The sequence below is a fragment of the Sarcophilus harrisii genome, chromosome 6 (genome assembly GCF_902635505.1).
Source record: "Sarcophilus harrisii chromosome 6, mSarHar1.11, whole genome shotgun sequence".
Lineage (NCBI taxonomy): Eukaryota > Metazoa > Chordata > Mammalia > Dasyuromorphia > Dasyuridae > Sarcophilus > Sarcophilus harrisii.
In genome coordinates this window covers 70,398,681-70,416,630 of record NC_045431.1, presented here as the reverse complement: position 1 = coordinate 70,416,630, position 17,950 = coordinate 70,398,681, and the positions used below count along the sequence as shown (strand labels likewise).

The 17,950-nt window shown below is 37.9% G+C and overlaps 1 protein-coding gene across 3 annotated transcripts in view; it reads left to right on the top strand.

Annotated features, from left to right (window-relative positions):
- The window catches only part of ZNF827 (zinc finger protein 827), a 256,084-nt gene that overhangs the window by 47,928 nt on the left and 190,206 nt on the right, over positions 1–17,950 (top strand). For 2 of the 3 annotated variants that reach the window (XM_031942029.1, XM_031942031.1), the window contains exons 3-4: positions 46–96; positions 14,191–14,363. In XM_031942029.1, the coding sequence (XP_031797889.1) occupies positions 46–96; positions 14,191–14,363 (224 nt within the window). The remainder of the gene's footprint in view (positions 1–45; positions 97–14,190; positions 14,364–17,950) is intronic. The other variant, XM_031942030.1, reaches the window with a different exon arrangement.

Genomic DNA, 17,950 nt, shown 5'->3' with positions numbered 1-17,950 from the left:
AGATATCATTCAAATCCAGTCCTTATTTTTTATTCCATTTTACAGATGAGAAGACTGAAGGTCTGGTCTGTGACATGACATTTTCCTCTTCCCATAGTAAGTGATAGAATGGGGACCCAAATTCTAGGCAACTCTTGGGTACTGGAAAGAACTTGGGGTTTGAGGAGGGCTAAGGCTTCATCTCCAGCACTGCAACATTCAATTCAAAGGGACTCAATGAGTATTTCTAAACATACCATACTGGGCCATGGTGGAAGATAAGAGATACAAAGACAAAAAGGAAGATAAGTACAAATTCTAAGCAAAGTAAACATGAAAAAATTTCCTAGGATAGAGAAATGGAAAAAGGAAGGAAGGAAACACACATTTATTAAACAACCTACTAGGTGACAGCATTTTACAATATATTAACACAGTTGATCCTCATGATGAACCTGTGACATAGGTGCTATTATTATCCCCATTTTACAAGTGAGCAAGTCAAGGCAGAAGTCAAGTGATTCGCTTAAAGTCTTACACCACTAGTCAATGTCTGGATTTGACCTCAATTCTTACTGACTTCAGCTCAAGCAGCAGCATCGTTGTATCCATTGAGCCAACTAGAGTTGTCTCAGAAGGCATGATTGTTAGAAGGATTAGCCATTCTGATAATTGAGCCTTTTCTGTAGGAGAGAATATTGAGTTTGAGGATGGGGAAATCTTCCCACCCAATCCGCAGTTTCTTCATCTGAAAAATGTAGTATTTGAACCAAATAATTTCTAAGCTCCTTAAACTACTCTCTTAGAGCCCTCAATCTTGTGATTCTATATCCATTGTTCTTTCCATTCATCATATCACTGGCATATTCCACGATGAAGTTGAAGGGAGAGGGGCAGGTCATTATTGTTCAGAGGGACAGAGTATTGGGATCTAGATTTCTAGATCTCCTTGTGTGTGTTAGGATTTTATACAGAAAATATTTGTTTGGGCCTTCTGAAAAAATAAACAATAATAGCAGTTAACATGTTTGCAAAACACTTTGCCTGTATTATCTTTTATTTTTCACAATTATTCTGAGGTAGGTGCTAGTATTAACTTTACCCACTCATCCACCCAAAGAAGATGAGCATTTCTAAACATAGAAGAAAACTTAAATCAGGCATTAAAAATAAAATATAGGTGATCCACTAAAAACACTTGTTGATTAAAAAACTGATGAATTAAAATAATTATTAATGGGAAGGTGTTTGTGTGAACAGTCAATGAAAGTGGTTTGTTTGTATGATAAAGTTTTAAAAAGTGAGTTATTTTGTCAGAAAGATAGAATAATATACATAATCAGTTGAAAATAGCTATCTATCTTACCTGACTGGGAACTAAGAGGGGAGGCGATTGAGTAAACCAGTATAGGGACTTATTGAAGAGAGGACAGATCAGGGTAGACAGAAGCAAAACATTGGTGAGGAGAGAAAGGATAAAATGAAAGAGAACAACCAGGAGGAAAAATAGGATGGAAGGAAACACAAAGATAGTAACCATAAGGCTGAATGTGCAAATTAGAAGAGCAAGAAATAGCCTCTCTGTCAGATCTATGGGGAGGAGAAGAATTCATGGCAAAAAACAGAGAGTATTACAAAAATGCAAAATAGATCGTTTTGATTATATTAAGTTTAAAAACTGGTATAAACAAAACCAATGCAACCAAGATTAGAAGAAAAACAGAAAACTGGGAAACAATCTTTACAGCAAATGTCTTTGGTAAGTCACTCAGTTCTCAAATATATAGAGAACTGAGCCAAGTTTATAAGAATATAAGCCATTCCTCAAAGGACATGAGCAGTATTCAGATGAAGAAATGAAAGCTCTCCACAGGCATATAAAGAAGTACTCAAAAGTACTTTTGAATAGAGAAAGACAAATTAAAACAATTCCGAGGTACCACCTCACAGCTATCAGATTGCTAATGTGACAAAAAATGAAAATGATAAATGTTGGAGAGGAAGTGAGAAAAATTGGGACACTAATATGCTATTTGTGGAGTTGTAACTAATCCAATTCTTTTGAAGAGAGAGTATCAGAATTATTGGACTACCTGAAGGCCATAATCAAAAAGAGGATTTGTATAACATCTTTCAAGAAATTATCAAGGAAAATTGCTCTCATGTCCTAGAACCAGTGGACAAAATAGACATTGAAAGACTCAGTGATCACTTGAAGAAAGAAATCCCTATATTAAAAAGTCCAAGGAATAGGGTAACCAAATGTCAAAACAATCAAGTCAAAGAAAAATATTGCAAGTGACCAGAAAGAAACAATTCAGATTTCAGGGAGTCACAATAAGGATTACACAGGACTTGACACTTTCAACATTAAAGGATTGGAGATCCTGGAACATGATATTTTGAAAGGCAAAGGAGCTAGGATTACAATTAAGAATCATTTCCCTGGCAAAATTAAACATAATACATAAAGGGAAAAAACCAGTATCATAAATAGTACAACTAGAAGAAATATATATAGGCAGAGGGTATAGGTATGAGGTGAATTTGAGGGAAAGAAAAAAACTAAGGAATGAGAAAGGAGTACATTGAGTGCTAAAGAAAAGGAGAGGTGGAAGGGTATAAGTTATTTCATATGAAGAGGTGCAAAAGACCTATTACAGTGAAAGGGAAGATGGGAGGATAGGTGAGGAGCATCATTTGAACGTAATGCACGTTAGCATTGATTGAAAGTATTGTCTTCCCATGTAGGGATGTAAACAGTTTAACTCTATTTCTTTCCCCCTTTTTGCTTGTTTATTCTTCTCTTAGGTCTTGTTATTGGAGGCCTTTTTTTGGTTTACTTCTGGCCTTCTCCTTATGAAAGCTTGAAATCCTTCTATTTCATTAAATGACCATTTCCCCCCCACCCCCACCGATGCATTATGTTTAATTTTTCCAGGTAAGTAATTCTTAGTTGTAGTTCTGGCTCCTTTGCCTTTTGAAATATTATGTTCCATGACCTCCAATCCTTTAATGTTGAAAGTGCTAAGTCCTGTTTAATCCTGATCATGACTCCCCAATATTTGAATTATTTCTTTCTGTACATTTTTGCAACATTTTTTCTTTGAGCTGATAGTTTTGAAATTTGATTATAATGTTTCTTGGAATTTTTATTTTAGGATTTCTTTCCTGAGTTTCTTTCAACACCCACTTTGCCCTCTAACATGGGGGAACATTTTCCTTGATAATTTCTTGAAAGATATTGTCCAGGTCCTTCTTTTGATAATGACATCCAGATAGTCTAATGATTCTGACATGGTCTCTCCTGGATCTATTTTTCCAGGTCATTTGTTTTTTCCATGAGGTATTTTATATTTTCTTCCATTTTTTCTTTTATTTTCTTTCCTTTTTTTTTTTTTTTAAGAATTTATTGATGTCTAATAGAGTCATTAGCTTCCATTTGCCCGATTCTAACTTCTAAGCATTTATTTTCTTCAATTAGTTTTTATACTTTCTTTTTCCATCTGGCCAATTATACTCTTTAAAGAGTTGTTTTCTTCATTGGATTTTTGTATATCTTTCTCCATTTGGCCAATTTTACTTTTTAATCGGTATTCCAAGTTGTTGACACTTTTTTCATAATATTCTCACATCACTCTCATTTCTTTTTCCAATTTTTCTTCTACTTCTCTTATATGATTTTTTAAAGTTCCTTTTTGAATTCTTTCATGAGTTTGGGGGTTTTTTGGCCTTGAGATCACTTCCCATTTTTCTTTGAGGTTTTAATGTCTGTAGGTGTTGACATTATTGTTCTCTTCTGGGTTAGTTCCTTGGTCTTCTCTATCATCATAGCAACTTTCTATAGTCAGATTCTTTTTTTGTGTGTGTTGTTGTTGTTTTTTGCTGATCTTTTTTTTCTTTTCCTTTTCATTTAAATTTGAGCTCTGTTCCCTAGGGGGAAGGAAGCACTGTCTCAGGCTTCTTGTGCTAGTGGCTGCAGGCTCTAGCGTTTGCCTAAGGCTGCACTGATGTTGCTCTGATGCCCAGAGGGGACTCTTGTCTGGTGCTGCACTGAGTGGGTGGAAGGGAATGTGGTACTGCTGGGAGCTGTAGTCTGATAGCTTACCTGCTTCTTATCTGGGGTCCTAGTGCTGGTTTCAAGAGTGTGCTACCCAGTAGGGTGTTTCTGCATTTCTCCAGGGGCTTCATTCAAAGCATGTAGTGGTTCCCAGAGCTGGAGTCTGATGGCTCTCCAGGCTATGCTAAGACACATGTAGACCCTGATGTTGGTGTTTGCCTGCTCCATCATACTGGGATTTTGGATCTTTTTCTGTTTTGCTGAGATGAGACTTGCTGCTGAGTCATTGAGAAACTTCCTATCTTATCCTTTTATCTAAGTAAGACGGACCTCTCCTGCTGATCTTCCAAGTTTCCTGGCCTAAAAGATTGTTTCACTCTGTCTCCTTGCTGGTTATGTTGTTCCAGGATCTATCTTGAAGCACTGTTCTATGGTTGCCTGGAGGTGAACATGGGGAAATTACAGTAATGTACTGATTACTCTATCATCTTGACTCCCAGAAGTCCAAATGGAGCTAATATTTTATATAATGGAAAATACTAGAGTGGGAGTTAAGAATAGAATATAGCTCTTGTAACTTTGAGAAGTTTGTTTTGAACATTGAATAACTTATGTAACTTACCTATTCAGTAGGTTGCTAAATCTCTTAGAACTTTGTTGTTCTTCACTTGTTTTTCACTTGGGTCTAATTTTTTATGATTCCATTTGGGGTTTTCTTGGCAAAGAAACTGCAGTGCTTTGCCATTTCCTTCTTTAGATCATCTTCCCCCTCCCTCAGTAGTATTTTATTTTTTCAAATTCATGTAAAAATAGTTTTAACATTCATTTTTAAGACTTTGTGTCCCCAATTTTTCTCTCTTCCTCTCTTACTCCTCCCCCCCAAAAAAATTACTTCAACAAGAAGTAATTTGATATAGGCTAAATATGTGCAATCCTTTTAAACATATTTCCATATTTTTCACATTATGCAAGAAAAATTAGACCAAAAGGGAAAGAAGCCATGAGAAAGAAAGTCAAGCAAAAAGATGAAAATACAATGCTTTGATTCACATTCCATCTCCATAATTCTCTCTGTGAATGTAGGTAGCATTTTCCATCCCAAGGCTATTGGAATTGTCTTGATTACTGTGTTGATGAGAATATATGTCTATCATAGTCGATTATCATATAATCTTCTTGTTACTGCACATCATATAGTCCTGATTCTTCTCACTTTACTCACATCTGTTTATGTAAATCTTTCCAGGCTTTTCTGAAATCAGCCTGCTCATTATTTCTTATAGAACAATAATATTCTATAACATACATGTACCACAACTTATTCAGCCATTCTCCAACTGATGGACATCTACTGTGTTTCCAGCCCCTTGCCACTACAAAAAGGGCTGCCACAAACATTTTTGCACATGTGGATCCTTTACCCTTTTTTATTTTAGAGATGAGAGACTAAAGCAAATAAGATTAAGTAACTTGCCTGGAGTTACATAGGGAGTAACTCTCTGAAGGTGGATTTGATTTCACAAATGGTCCTCCTAACTTCAAGCACTCTATCCTCTGTGCCAGTTAGCTGACCCTATTTGGGACTTTACTTATCTGTGAAGTGAGATTGGACTTTAAGGTATGGTGAAAAGAACCCTAAATTTCATAGGCACAAGACTTGAGTTCAGATCTAATTCTATCACCTGATTCATTTTGAAGAGGTCACATTCCTTCTTGGGCCTCAGTTTCCTCTTCTGTAAAATAAAGGGATTGAGTTAGAGAATCTCAGTTCTAATCTTTAGTTCTAAATCTCATGGTCTTATTCATTCCTGTTTATATAGTTCTTCTACCTCCCCACCCCCAGCCAATGTTTTGTGAAGAACAATATTGGGGAGACACCATGGTGTGAGAAATAGAGAGCTGGCCTCTAGAGTCAGGAAGAATTAAGTTCATATTGTGCTTGGTAACCCTGGCAAGTCATTTGACCTCTTAGTGACCCAGGCAATACGCTAGGATTTTAAATGGCACAACAGTGGCTGATTTGCATTGGGAGAAATAATTCTGAAATTCTCTACATGGATGAAATCCTTAGTGTGGATCAAATGCCCTCCTACTCGCCCCCAAACCCATCCGGAATATGAGTCCAGCCAACTCCACTAGGTTAATAACTATTTAGATTTAAATGTATTTCAACATATGAAGTGTCATAATAACTTTTCAGCTACTCTGAGTCCCCATTGTGATTTTTTGGTCCATTTATCCTCATTCAGTTTTCTTCTTCTAAATTTTTTGAGTATTTATATCTTTTGTTATTTTATCAATTTCATGTCCAAACACCAACTAGCATGTCACCTGACTCTTGCAAATATACAATGTTCCTCACTCATAAGTCCTCCTCCTCCCTTCCCATTTGTAAATGGATTGGAAAAGCATTTATAAAATACTTATGGTGTGCTAAGCATAGGGGATAAAGCAAGACAGCTCCTAGTCACATCTTAATGAAGGAAACAACATGAAAAGGAAGCAGGAAGAAAGAAGGGAAGAAAGTTCATTTTCTTGACTATACTACAGGCATAAACTTCTCAGTATGATAATCACAAGCGTCCAATTTCAGGTTTTTTGTACTTCCATTTACATTGTTGTAGTCACCGACACATTGTTTTATAACTCACTGTCTGCTGATTCAGTAACAATGTTTTTTAAAAATGAATTTAATTGTTTTTGAATCCCAGCAAAAGTACTTTTAAAAAATGTCTCCTTAAGCTATGAATCAAATTCCTCTCTGTGTGTAGGCAAGTCCTATCTGTCAGTGTGCAAACAGGTTGGGCTCTTTTTGTGGGCGTCAACATAAATTTGATTCACACACAATCTTGTGCACTTTTGTAGGCATTCTCACTTCCTCTGAGACTTATCAAACTGTTACAACCCTTTTCCTTCATTTGAAATTCTAGGTTTATATTAATCATATTTCTATAACCTAATTAATATAACATTTAATAATATTTCTAGAATGGTAAATATTTATAAAGTATCTTTCTCACAATAGCCCCGGCAGGTAGGTAGGACAAAATATTATCTACAACTTGCAAAAGAGAAACCCAAATTCCAAAAGTGACTCAGCCACAATAACACTTACAACAGGTAAATAGCAGTCAGATATGGGCATCCAGTCCCTGACCTAAAGTCCAGTGTTCTTTCATCACAGTATGCTGCTTTCCCTTTTTTCAAACTGGCTCTTTCCCCTCCTACTTGAAACTACGCATTGTCTTGGCAGTCAGTAAACACCCATTATACGATCACCTACCATGTACCAGCCACTATGCTAAGGTCTGGGGATACAAAGAGAGACAAAAGGAAGTTCTTTCTATCAGGAAACTCACATTCCAGTGGAAGAGAGAACACACAGACAACTTTATACAAATAAGCTCCATATAGGATAAATTGGACATAATCACCAGAGGGAAAGGGGCATCAGGAAAGGCTTTGTATAGAAGGTGGGATTTTATATTTATCTTAAAGGGAAGCTTGGGAAGCTAGGAGCAAAACTGAATAGGGAGAGCATTCCAGGGATGAGGGACTGCCAGTGAAAATGTCTGGAGTTGAGTAATAGAGTATCTTGTAGAACAATAAAGCAGCCACTGTCACTGGACCTCAGACTAAATCGTTAGACTAGAAAGGTGGGGGGAGTAGGTTAGGAAAGGTTTGAACACCAAACAGATGATTTTATATTTGATTCTAGAGTTAACAGAGAACCACTGGGATTTATTGAGTATATATGGGGGGGAGTGGAAGGATGGGAGGAGTGATGTGGTCAGACTTAAGTTTGCCTTAGTCTTGACTGAAGACACCTCTCTCTGACATAAGAGATTGATGGGGTCTACCATTCTTATTCTTGCCTTCTTGGGCTCCGACCTTTAGAACTGGAAGGCACCTGACAGGCTTTATTTAAAATTGGACCCTTTATAATATAGAGGAGACATTGGCCTGAGATCACAGAAGGAATATGTACTAATGACACAACTTTGAGCTCACTTCCTCAGTTTGAGAGGGTGTGCGATTTCCCCTGTACCACACTGCTCCTTTAGACCCCTTTAGACCTTTGGTAGTGTCCATCTGACATAATGAGATACTGGATGATATAATAAGTCCCCGCTTCACTATCTGAAAGCTGACATTTGAGGCCTGGCCCTAACGCAGGGTCCCTTCAGCTGAGGGAGGGCCAGACAGTCCCATGCTCTATAAAAAGAGAATGCTTATTAACCCGTACCCACTGAACAAACCAAGTTGTCTCGAGGAAAGTCCTTTGTAAATCATAAGGCAGTGTATAAAGGGGAGCCTTTATTCTGATGGAACAAAGAATGAATGCCTGGGGGACTTATGGCCATTGCCAAGGTATATTCTGCTGTGATGATAAGTCATAACTCTGAGAGCCCTGAGAGCCCAGACCAAACTGGAGCTTCATGCCAGTATTCACCATCCAGGTGAAGCCATCCAGACTGAGGTTATTTGTGGGTATGGATGGATACATGAATATGTGTGTATACATGCCCTATTATATATATATATATATGTATATATATATATATACACACATACCTATATATTTATATTTGTATATATGTTTGTATATATATATATATATATATATATATATATATATTATGAGATGTATTTGTAAATTTCTTTTTATTTGCTGCAATCTGACTTGAAAACACTGGTAATAATAATAATGATGATGATGATGATGGACATTTATACTACTTTTATTTCTCTTAAATAGAATCCTTAATTAGCAAAATGCTTTAACACACTCCTTACCACAGCTGTCTCTCATAACCAATTCACTAACTTTCTTTAAAATCCAATTCCAGTATCCTCCCTGCAGTGAGATCTTCACTGATCGTCCTTCCAGTTTTTAGTGGATTTAGTGGAAAGAACTTGATAAAAAGTATTTTAAGAACAAAAAAAAAACAGTTTTTAGTGGGGGTTTTTTTAGCTCTTAAAAGAACTTTATTGTTATATGAGTATCTGTGTATAGATATGTATTTGTAGATATACATATTTGTACATACCTTATACCCTCAATAAGTAAGTATACACTCATTAAAGGAAGGAACTGTTTCTTTTAATTTATTTTGTATCCTCACCAGCTACCAGAAGTTCCATAAAGATTTGCTGAATTGAATTGGGTATCAGGTTTGTACCTCACAACAATCCCAGGAAAAAGATAGTGTAGATCTTATAATTCTCATTTCACAAATGAAGAAACCAAGGTTCAATCTACCAAGCTGGAAATTAATAAACACTTATCATGTGCTAGTCTAGGAAGATACACAGGTCAAAGTGGACAGTTCTAGTTCTCAGGGAGCTTACATCCTAATGGAGGAGACAGTGTGTATATATGTGTATATGCATGTGTGTCCATTTGTACATTCATAAGGATACAAAACATGGATATGATATTATACAAAACAGTAACTAGCTCAGTAGTGTGTCTGTGTGTTTATATACACAAACACCCACACAGCCTGCAAATATGAAGCAGACACAAAGTAACGCTAGAGCAGAAGATACTGCAGTTGCAGGACCAGGAAAACTCTTTTATATATATATATATATATATATATATATATAGTGTGTGTGTGTGTGTATATATATATATATATATATATATATATATATTATGTATATATATATATGTTGTGTGTGTATATATATAGTATGTATATATATAGTGTGTATATATGTGTTGTGTATATATATATTGTGTGTGTGTGTATATATATATCATGAGATGTGTTTGTAAATTCCTTTTTATTTGCTGCAATCTGACTTGACAACACTGGTAATAATAATAATAATGATGATGATGATGATGATGATGGACATTTATACTACTTCTAGTACTCTTAAATAGAATCCTTAGTTAGCAAAGTGCTTTAACAAGCTCCTTACCACAGCTGCTTCTCATAATCAGTTCACTAACTTCCTTCAAAACCCAATTCCAGGACCCTCCCTGCAGTGAGGTCTTGAAGAAGCACTTGAACTGAGTTTTGAAACTATTCAAGAGGCAGAGGTGAGAAGGAAGAGCAGCTCAGGTGTGGGCTACTGCCAGTAGAAAAGCTTAGAGGTGGGAAATGGAGCACCATGTGTGAACAATAGCAGGCAAGCCAATATGGCAAGATTGAAAAGTCTCAGGAGGGAGATAATGTTTAAGAGATTTGGAGAGTTAAGATGGAATAGGAAGATAGTTTGTGAAGAACTTTAAATGCCAAAGAGAAGAATTTATATCTGATTCTAGGGGAAATGGGGAGCCATGGGAGTTTATTGGACGAGAGAGGGTTGACGTGATCGGACCTACTTTAGGAAAATCACTTTAATTTGGAGAATTTGACAAACCTGTTCTATGATGACACAGAGCTAGTAAATCTTGAAGGCCAGGCCTCCTTATCTGCCAAGTAATGATATAGTTTAATGAAGCCTACTGGGGAACAACATATTTTATGTACTTGTTTAACAAGGTAAACCACCTGTCAGTCTTTTTTTTTTTTTTTAAATGAACACTCACTGCCAACTTCAGATATCCAACATCCAGAACAAATGTCAGTTCTGAATAAGTGGTCACATTGCCTCAGGCTCAGAAGTTAGTAGGAAGTAATATAGAGAGCAGTTCTGGATGCTGGAAGAATTAATGACTTGAATAGAACCGGTCCCTTGCCCTCAGAACTAGTTTTGGCAAGCTGAAACCTCAAGTCTTCTAGAAGAATTCATATGCATATGAAAGTTTGGCTCAGATCATTGCATCATTAACCTTTATTGATCTGGACATTGTCACCTTCCTTTCTGGTCTTGCTGTGTTGGGCAATGTCATCCCATACAACCTGACCTTATTTTAGTGTTCGAAGGAAGTTCCTGTCTATTAAAATTACCCAGACTATCAAGATGTAGCCTAATTTGTGTACTACATGCAAACAGTTTATTTTAAATGGAATCCAAGTGGCCCTCCCTAAATCTAATCATAGAAGATAAAGTAAATTCAATTGTGTTCAGCTATGACGCATGTGAGGTATCAAAAAGATTGTGAAAGAATCAAGGGGGAGAAAAAGGGGTCCTAGAGATTATAGATGTGGAACAAGGAGAGGCTCTAGAAGTTATCTAGCTTGATGCTCACATATTTAGATTAGAAAACTGAGACCCATTTTACATTTGAAGCATTTGAGGCAAGTGGAGATTAAGGTACCAGCTCAGAGTTCTGTAGTATGAGTCTGAGGCCGGAGTTGAACTTTCTAACCCCAAGCTTAGCTCTCTGTCCACTAGGCCATGAAGGGACTCATTTTATATCATTCTGAATGTCCAATCTGAAGGTCAGTCTTACACCATCAATGAAGGGTAGAAAATAGGAGGTATAGTGGGATGTGTATTTTTAAAATTCTGTCAGAACAATTAGTACAGAAATTCATTAATATTTTTAATTCCTTTTTTTTCATCACATGCAAATATTCTAACTCTTTTGTGCTTTACTGGATTGTCTTTGTAAGTTGTCTGTTCCTCAAAATTTCTTAATGAAACTCTCCAAATTGAGTTAACCTGGACCTCTGGTAATAGAAACACAATCTATCATCTGTAGGAGGCAATGTGGGGCAGTGGGAAGTTTGTTGGATTTGGTATCGGAGGTTTGTTCAGTTGTTTTTCCGTTATGTCCAACTCTTTGGTGACCCCATTTTGGGTTTTCTTGGCAGAGATACTGGAGTAATTTGCCTATTTCCCACTCTAGTTCATTTTTAGATGAGAAAATTGAGGCACACAGGATTAAATGACTTGCCCAGAATCATACAGCTTGTAAGTGTTTGAGGCTGGCTTTGAACTCAGGAAGATGGAGTCTTCCTTATTCCAAGCCCAGTACTCTGTGCACAATGGTACCACCTAGTTGCCCCTTGGAATTAGGAGGGCTTTAATTCAAACTCTAGCTCTGCTACTTCCATCTGAGTAATCTTGAGCATGGTACTTAAATTACTGGGGACTCAGTTTCCTCAATTGTAAGATAAAGACATTAAGCTACATGACTTATAAGATCCCTTCCGGATCCCTTAATCTATGAGTGCGCATTTAGAGCTCGGATCCCCAACTCTGCCACTTACTTGACACAGAGACAGCTAGGTGGTGCAATGGATCTAGAATCTGGAAGTCCTGAGTTCAAATTCAGCCTCAGATACTTCCCAACTATGTGACTTCAGATCACTTAATCTCTGTCTGCCTCAGTTTCCTCACTTGTAAAAAATCCTGCTTCCTAGGGTTGCTGTGAGAATCAAATAAGGTAATGTTTATAAAGTGATTTTCAAATCTTAAAGCACTATATAAGTGCTTTCATCCTCCTCCTTCTCATTTATACTGGCTTTGGGCAAGTAGCATAACCAATCTTGGTCTCAATTTCCTCATCTGTAAAATGAAGGGATTGAACCCACCCTCATAAGCCACTTCTCCCTTGGAGTCTATGTATGACGGGGTCCGTATTTGAATCCTTCTCAGAGCATTGGGACTCCCCAGAGACTGCATTCTCCAGGCATAGCCCTAGAATCCTTTGGGCCGTCTCCTTTCCTCAGTGAGATCTGGAAGCAGAACTTTCCTAGAAGACAGATAGGAGAAAGTAAGGGAAGAGGAAATGGGAGAAAAATAATGACTGGATTAAGGGAAAGTTTCTGTAATGTCTCTTTTTCAACTTGCTTGATTTTAGTGAGTAGTAACACTGATATTTTCTCTGGTCATCTGTTAGGCAAGGAGAAGGAGAGCCCATCTTTGAAGAAGTCAGGGCAGTCTTGATCAGTGCACTCTTAGAAAGCACACTCGTTGTCTAGCCATGGCCTCACCTAAGTCGGCCTGCTTAAACCGGAAAAGGTGTGATCGCTGACATCTCCACGCAGCCAGGGAATACAGTGGCATTTTGGAATGCTTCCCCATTATCTTTGAGCCCTTATCAGCTCCTTTCCTTTCACTGGAGACCTTGCAATTTGAATAGTTCTTTGCAGGTAGAGACTAATGGTTGAAAATGATAAATAAGTAATGAGGTAATTTATAATTAGGCACTTGGGAAATATTACTGATTCCTGGTAATTAACAGAGAAAACGCAGAGACTTTTTTCATTTCCAATACCCCGATAATGTAAGGTCAACTGTGGCACTGAACAACATGATTTGATGTGACTGCTACTTAGCTGAATGAAGCAATGGCAGACACAATCCTGATTTTCCCTTTGAGGGGGATAGTTTCTCCCATTTTGACCCACAGAGGCAGTTAGTTCTTCCTGGGAAATGGAAGCACTCACCATTTGCCTTGCATAACTTTTCATCTGGACATTCCACAGATACTTATCGAGTGGCTGGTATGTGCCAAAGGACAAGGCTAGGTGCCTCCTTGCCTAAAAGGGGCCCAAGCTGCGAGTCTGTATGCCTGAGAGGGCAGCCTGTTGTCTCTAGGGGCAAACAGAGGAACAGAAATAAGAGGGGGGAAGCAAGGCCTGACCCAGGGACCCCCTGATGGCTAACGTGGCAGCAGCATCTGCTCCAGCCATACCCAAACAAGCATGACAGCAGGGGTTCTGGAATCATTCTCCACTGGAGTTCGGCATGTGAGACTAGTGACGCCATGTGCTTTGTTGTGCATTAAGAGCCGCAGATGGTTTTGTGGGTTCAATCTGATTTTTATTTTCTTTCCTCATTACCCTTAAACAAGAATTTAGACATGACCTCTGTATCACCTGTTTCCTCTGAGATGCTACTTCGACAATGCTCAGGGGGCTAGGCAGTAGTAGAATTTGGAATCTCCAGATTCGTGTAGATCACCGGCCAGGAGTCAAGGGCAGGCGAGACAAAGCACATATGCTCCAAGCTGGTCAACATAGCTAATGACAGTCCTTGGGGGCCAGATGTGGGGGCAGGAATTTTTTCATAAAGACAGGATGATCATAGGGTGAGAAGATGGAACCAGACAGGAGGCCACTGAATGAACACACTAAAATAATCCATGATGAAATCTCAATGTGGATCAAGTTTATGAAATGGCAAGAAAAGAACAATTCATTTGGGGTTTTTTATTTATAACTTGCTGAAAGTAGAACAGCAATGAATGCCTTTCATTTATTCCCCCACCATTTTTTTTTCTTTCTCCCTCTTCTAAGCCCCAGAAGAAGAAGGAGGAAAACCTTTCCAGTGCCCGATATGTGGTTTGGTTATAAAACGGAAGAGTTACTGGAAGCGGCACATGGTGATTCACACCGGTTTAAAAAGTCACCAGTGCCCTCTCTGTCCATTCCGGTGTGCCCGCAAGGACAATCTCAAATCCCATATGAAGGTAAGCCCTTCTTTAACAGGACCGCACGGTGGGGAAGTGGTGGGGGATGCCTCCAGGAACACACACCCATCAGATCCTTTCTGATAGATTAATCATGTTTGCTGTTGTTCAGTTATTTCATCATATCTGACTCTTCATGACCCCATTTAGAGTTTTCTTAGCAAAGATACTGAAGAGATTTGCCATTTTCTTCTCAGGAAATTTAGAGTTAAGTGACTTGTCCAGGATCATATAGCTAAAGTATCTAAGGGCAGATTTGAACTCAAAGAGATGAATCTTCCTTAGTCTGTGTCTAGTACTCTATTCACTATACTACCCAACTGTCCTCAGATTAACCATGGGAACTAAGTAAAATTTATTGAACTGTCTGTCTTGCCTTAGTAGGATAGGCATTTTTCAAATGAAGGAAAAGCAGATTTAATAAACTATCACACACAAATACAAAAAGGTAAAATAGGAAAAAAAATAAGGATGTTCAAACTCTGTAAGGTTTAAAAAAGAAAAAAATCCATTTTTAAAGCCACTATTTCCAAGACAATAAATATCTTGCAAATCACATCATACCGATCTTTTCCCACAACAGAGACAATGATCTCCAATGGCCTTATTTCATAGCAAGGGTGGTCTGGAAGAAGGACAGACACCCAAAGCACTAGAGTGGGCAAGGTTGGGGAAGAACAGGCAAACAAACAGTCCAAATTCAAGAGTTCTCCCAGTGGAGGATCAAAGAGAGAGCTTTTCATTTGGGAATTTGCCAATTTCACCTATTGCTCTTATCGTTTAAGAGGCAGAATCCCTGAGTAAGGATCAAAGAGTGTAGTAAAGGAGGGACTGTCAGGAGCTGGGCTTATTGAATGTCTCTTGGAGAGAGGAAGCAGCAAGATAGCTCAGTGGATAGGACACTGGACCTGGAGTAAAGAAGAACTGAGTTTATATTTGGCCTCAAGTGTTTACTGGCTGTGTGACCCCAGGTAAGTCATTTAACTGTTTGCCTCAGTTTCCTCATCTGTAAAATGAGCTGGAGAAGGAAATGGCAAAAAAACATTTCAATATCTTTGCCAAGAAAACCCCATGGATGGTCATTGATATGTTATGATTCACAGGGTCATAAAATCATATATGACTGCACAACAACAATTTTGGGGGGACTAGGTGGTGCAGTGAATAATGTGCCAGGTCAAAAGTCAGAAAGACTCGCCTCAGACCCTTACTATCTGTGTGGTTCGGGTCAACTCAATTAACCCTGTTTCTCTCAGTTTCCTCATCTGTAAAATGATCTGGAGATGGAAATGGCCAATCACTCCACTGACCCTACCAAGAAAATCCAAAATGGGATCACAAAGAGTTAGACATGACTGAAATGACTGAATATTGGACAGTGGCATCTGAGAAGTCTTTTCTTATGAGCCTGTGGGGATGCAGTTAGTTTGCTTTTCTTCCTGTTGGAAGTGAGTCTCCCTAATGGTCAGAGATATCTTTGGGATCCATCAGTAACCATCGCCACAACCAACATTTCTCAGATGCCCTGGGTACACAGTTTTGAGAAGTTGCTCCCTCAAGGAGCAAATGATCTAGTAGGAATCACCTAGTCATAGGGTATTAGTAATTCTGTCATGGTGTCCATGGAAAAGCTGCCCAGAACTGAATTCAGTCCTGTTCTATTCAGGTGCATGATTTAGCAAGGCTAGTTAACTAGACCCAGTTCAATCTAACGCAGATCATTTTTGATAATGATAATGATTACTATTCAGCAGTAGGGATATGGTTGAGTTCTCTCTAATTAAAATTTACAGGGATATTGTGATTACATTAATTTTCTGGATATCTCAAAAGTGTAGTATGATGCAAGGTAAAGAATCCTAGGCTAAGAAGAAAGAAACCTGTGTTCTAATTGTAGGTGAAGTTCTTAACCTCTGAGCCTTAATTTCCTAAAAATTAAGGACAAGAAATGAGGTGATCTCTGAGCGTTTTTCTAAATCTTTTATTTTTAGAAAACCTCTTTGCTTCAGGTTTTCTTGTTGAACATCTTTCATATGTTCATAAATCTGTTGCCCTGCCTCAATAAGCATAATATATTAGAATATAACGAAATCATTGACTTAAGATCCAGTAGGACCTTAGAATTATCACTCTGAATACTAGTATATAGTAGCGCAGAGTACTAGAATAATCCTGACACTATGAAAGGTACTGAATGAGCACAGACCCTATGACATTTGTGAGCATTGTAGACATAGTTTCCTATGCTTTGAGCCAAGTATTTGATGGGTCTCTGGTGGACTACCATAGTAAAGTTAGGTAGATTTGGAAAGGGATGAGTTGCTAGATTCAAAGTTTCAATGTTAATGGTTTAAAACCAGCTTGGGAGGAAGTCTTCAGTGAAGTTTGCCAGGTATCTGTTATTAACTTATGCTAGTTAGCAATTTTAACAGTGACTTAGGTGAAAGTATAGATGGCAAGCTTATCAGATTTGCCTATATCAATTTGGAAGCCTAGGTAATGGATCAGTGACAGAATCCAAAAAACTCTTGATAACTACAACACAGAGGAATCATAGTTAGAAAATAGTTCCTCAGGAAATGGTCTGGGTTTTATGAACTGTTGTTTCAACATTAGTCAATACTATGACACTACAGCCCCCAAATGGCTAATGTGATTGTACATTATGTTAACAAGAAGGTCATAATCTCTAGGAGTAAGCTGATGATATTCCTGCTGGCATATATGGAGTAAAACACTCATATTTTATAAGGACATTGATAATATGTCTGAGTATTTTTCATAGGATGGCAGGATGACAGAGTCAATTTTTTTTAATGTCCCTAGTATCTAACATGATAGTACTTAGCACATAGTAGGTGCTTGATGCCTTTTGAATTGAATATAATCAAACCAAGTTTATGTCCTGGAAAAGAGAAGACTTAGGGCAGTGGTTCTCAAAGTATGGTCTAGAGAATCCTGAGGACCTCTGAAACCCTTTTAGAGGGTCTACAAATTCAAAAATAGTTTTTATTTCCAATATGGTAAATGTCTATAAATATAATCTAGATAAGCAAAAACACTTTGGAGAGATCCTCAATAATTTTTAAATAGGATAAACATACTGAAAACAAAAGTTTGAGAACCACTGACTTAGGGACTCTAGGCAGGAGAGCTGTTTTCAAGTATCTGAAGGGTTTCCTGGTGGAAGAAAAGATAATCTTGTTCTCCTTGAACCAGACAGTGAGTGGTGTGTGAAAGCTGTCAAGAGACAGATGTAGTCTTGATAGAAAGCAAAACTTTCCTGCCCAAAGGTGGAATGAATTGTTGTGGGAAGTTCCTCTTCACTTGAGGCCTTCATTTCTGATCTCTTTTGTGGGGGATTCTAATCCAAGTGCAGGTGTTTCACTGAGAAAGGGTTCTGTTCCCTGGGGTCCTGGGACCTCCAGAGGATGAAGTTGATAGATTTCAACTTCTGATAGTGGGTTCAGGAACTTGAATGGGAGGAAAAAATATCTTTGTTTTTACTAACCTTTAACTGAAATTTAACATTTATTTCAATAATTTAAAAACAGTTTTCTAAGAAGGAGTCCATGGACTTCACCAGA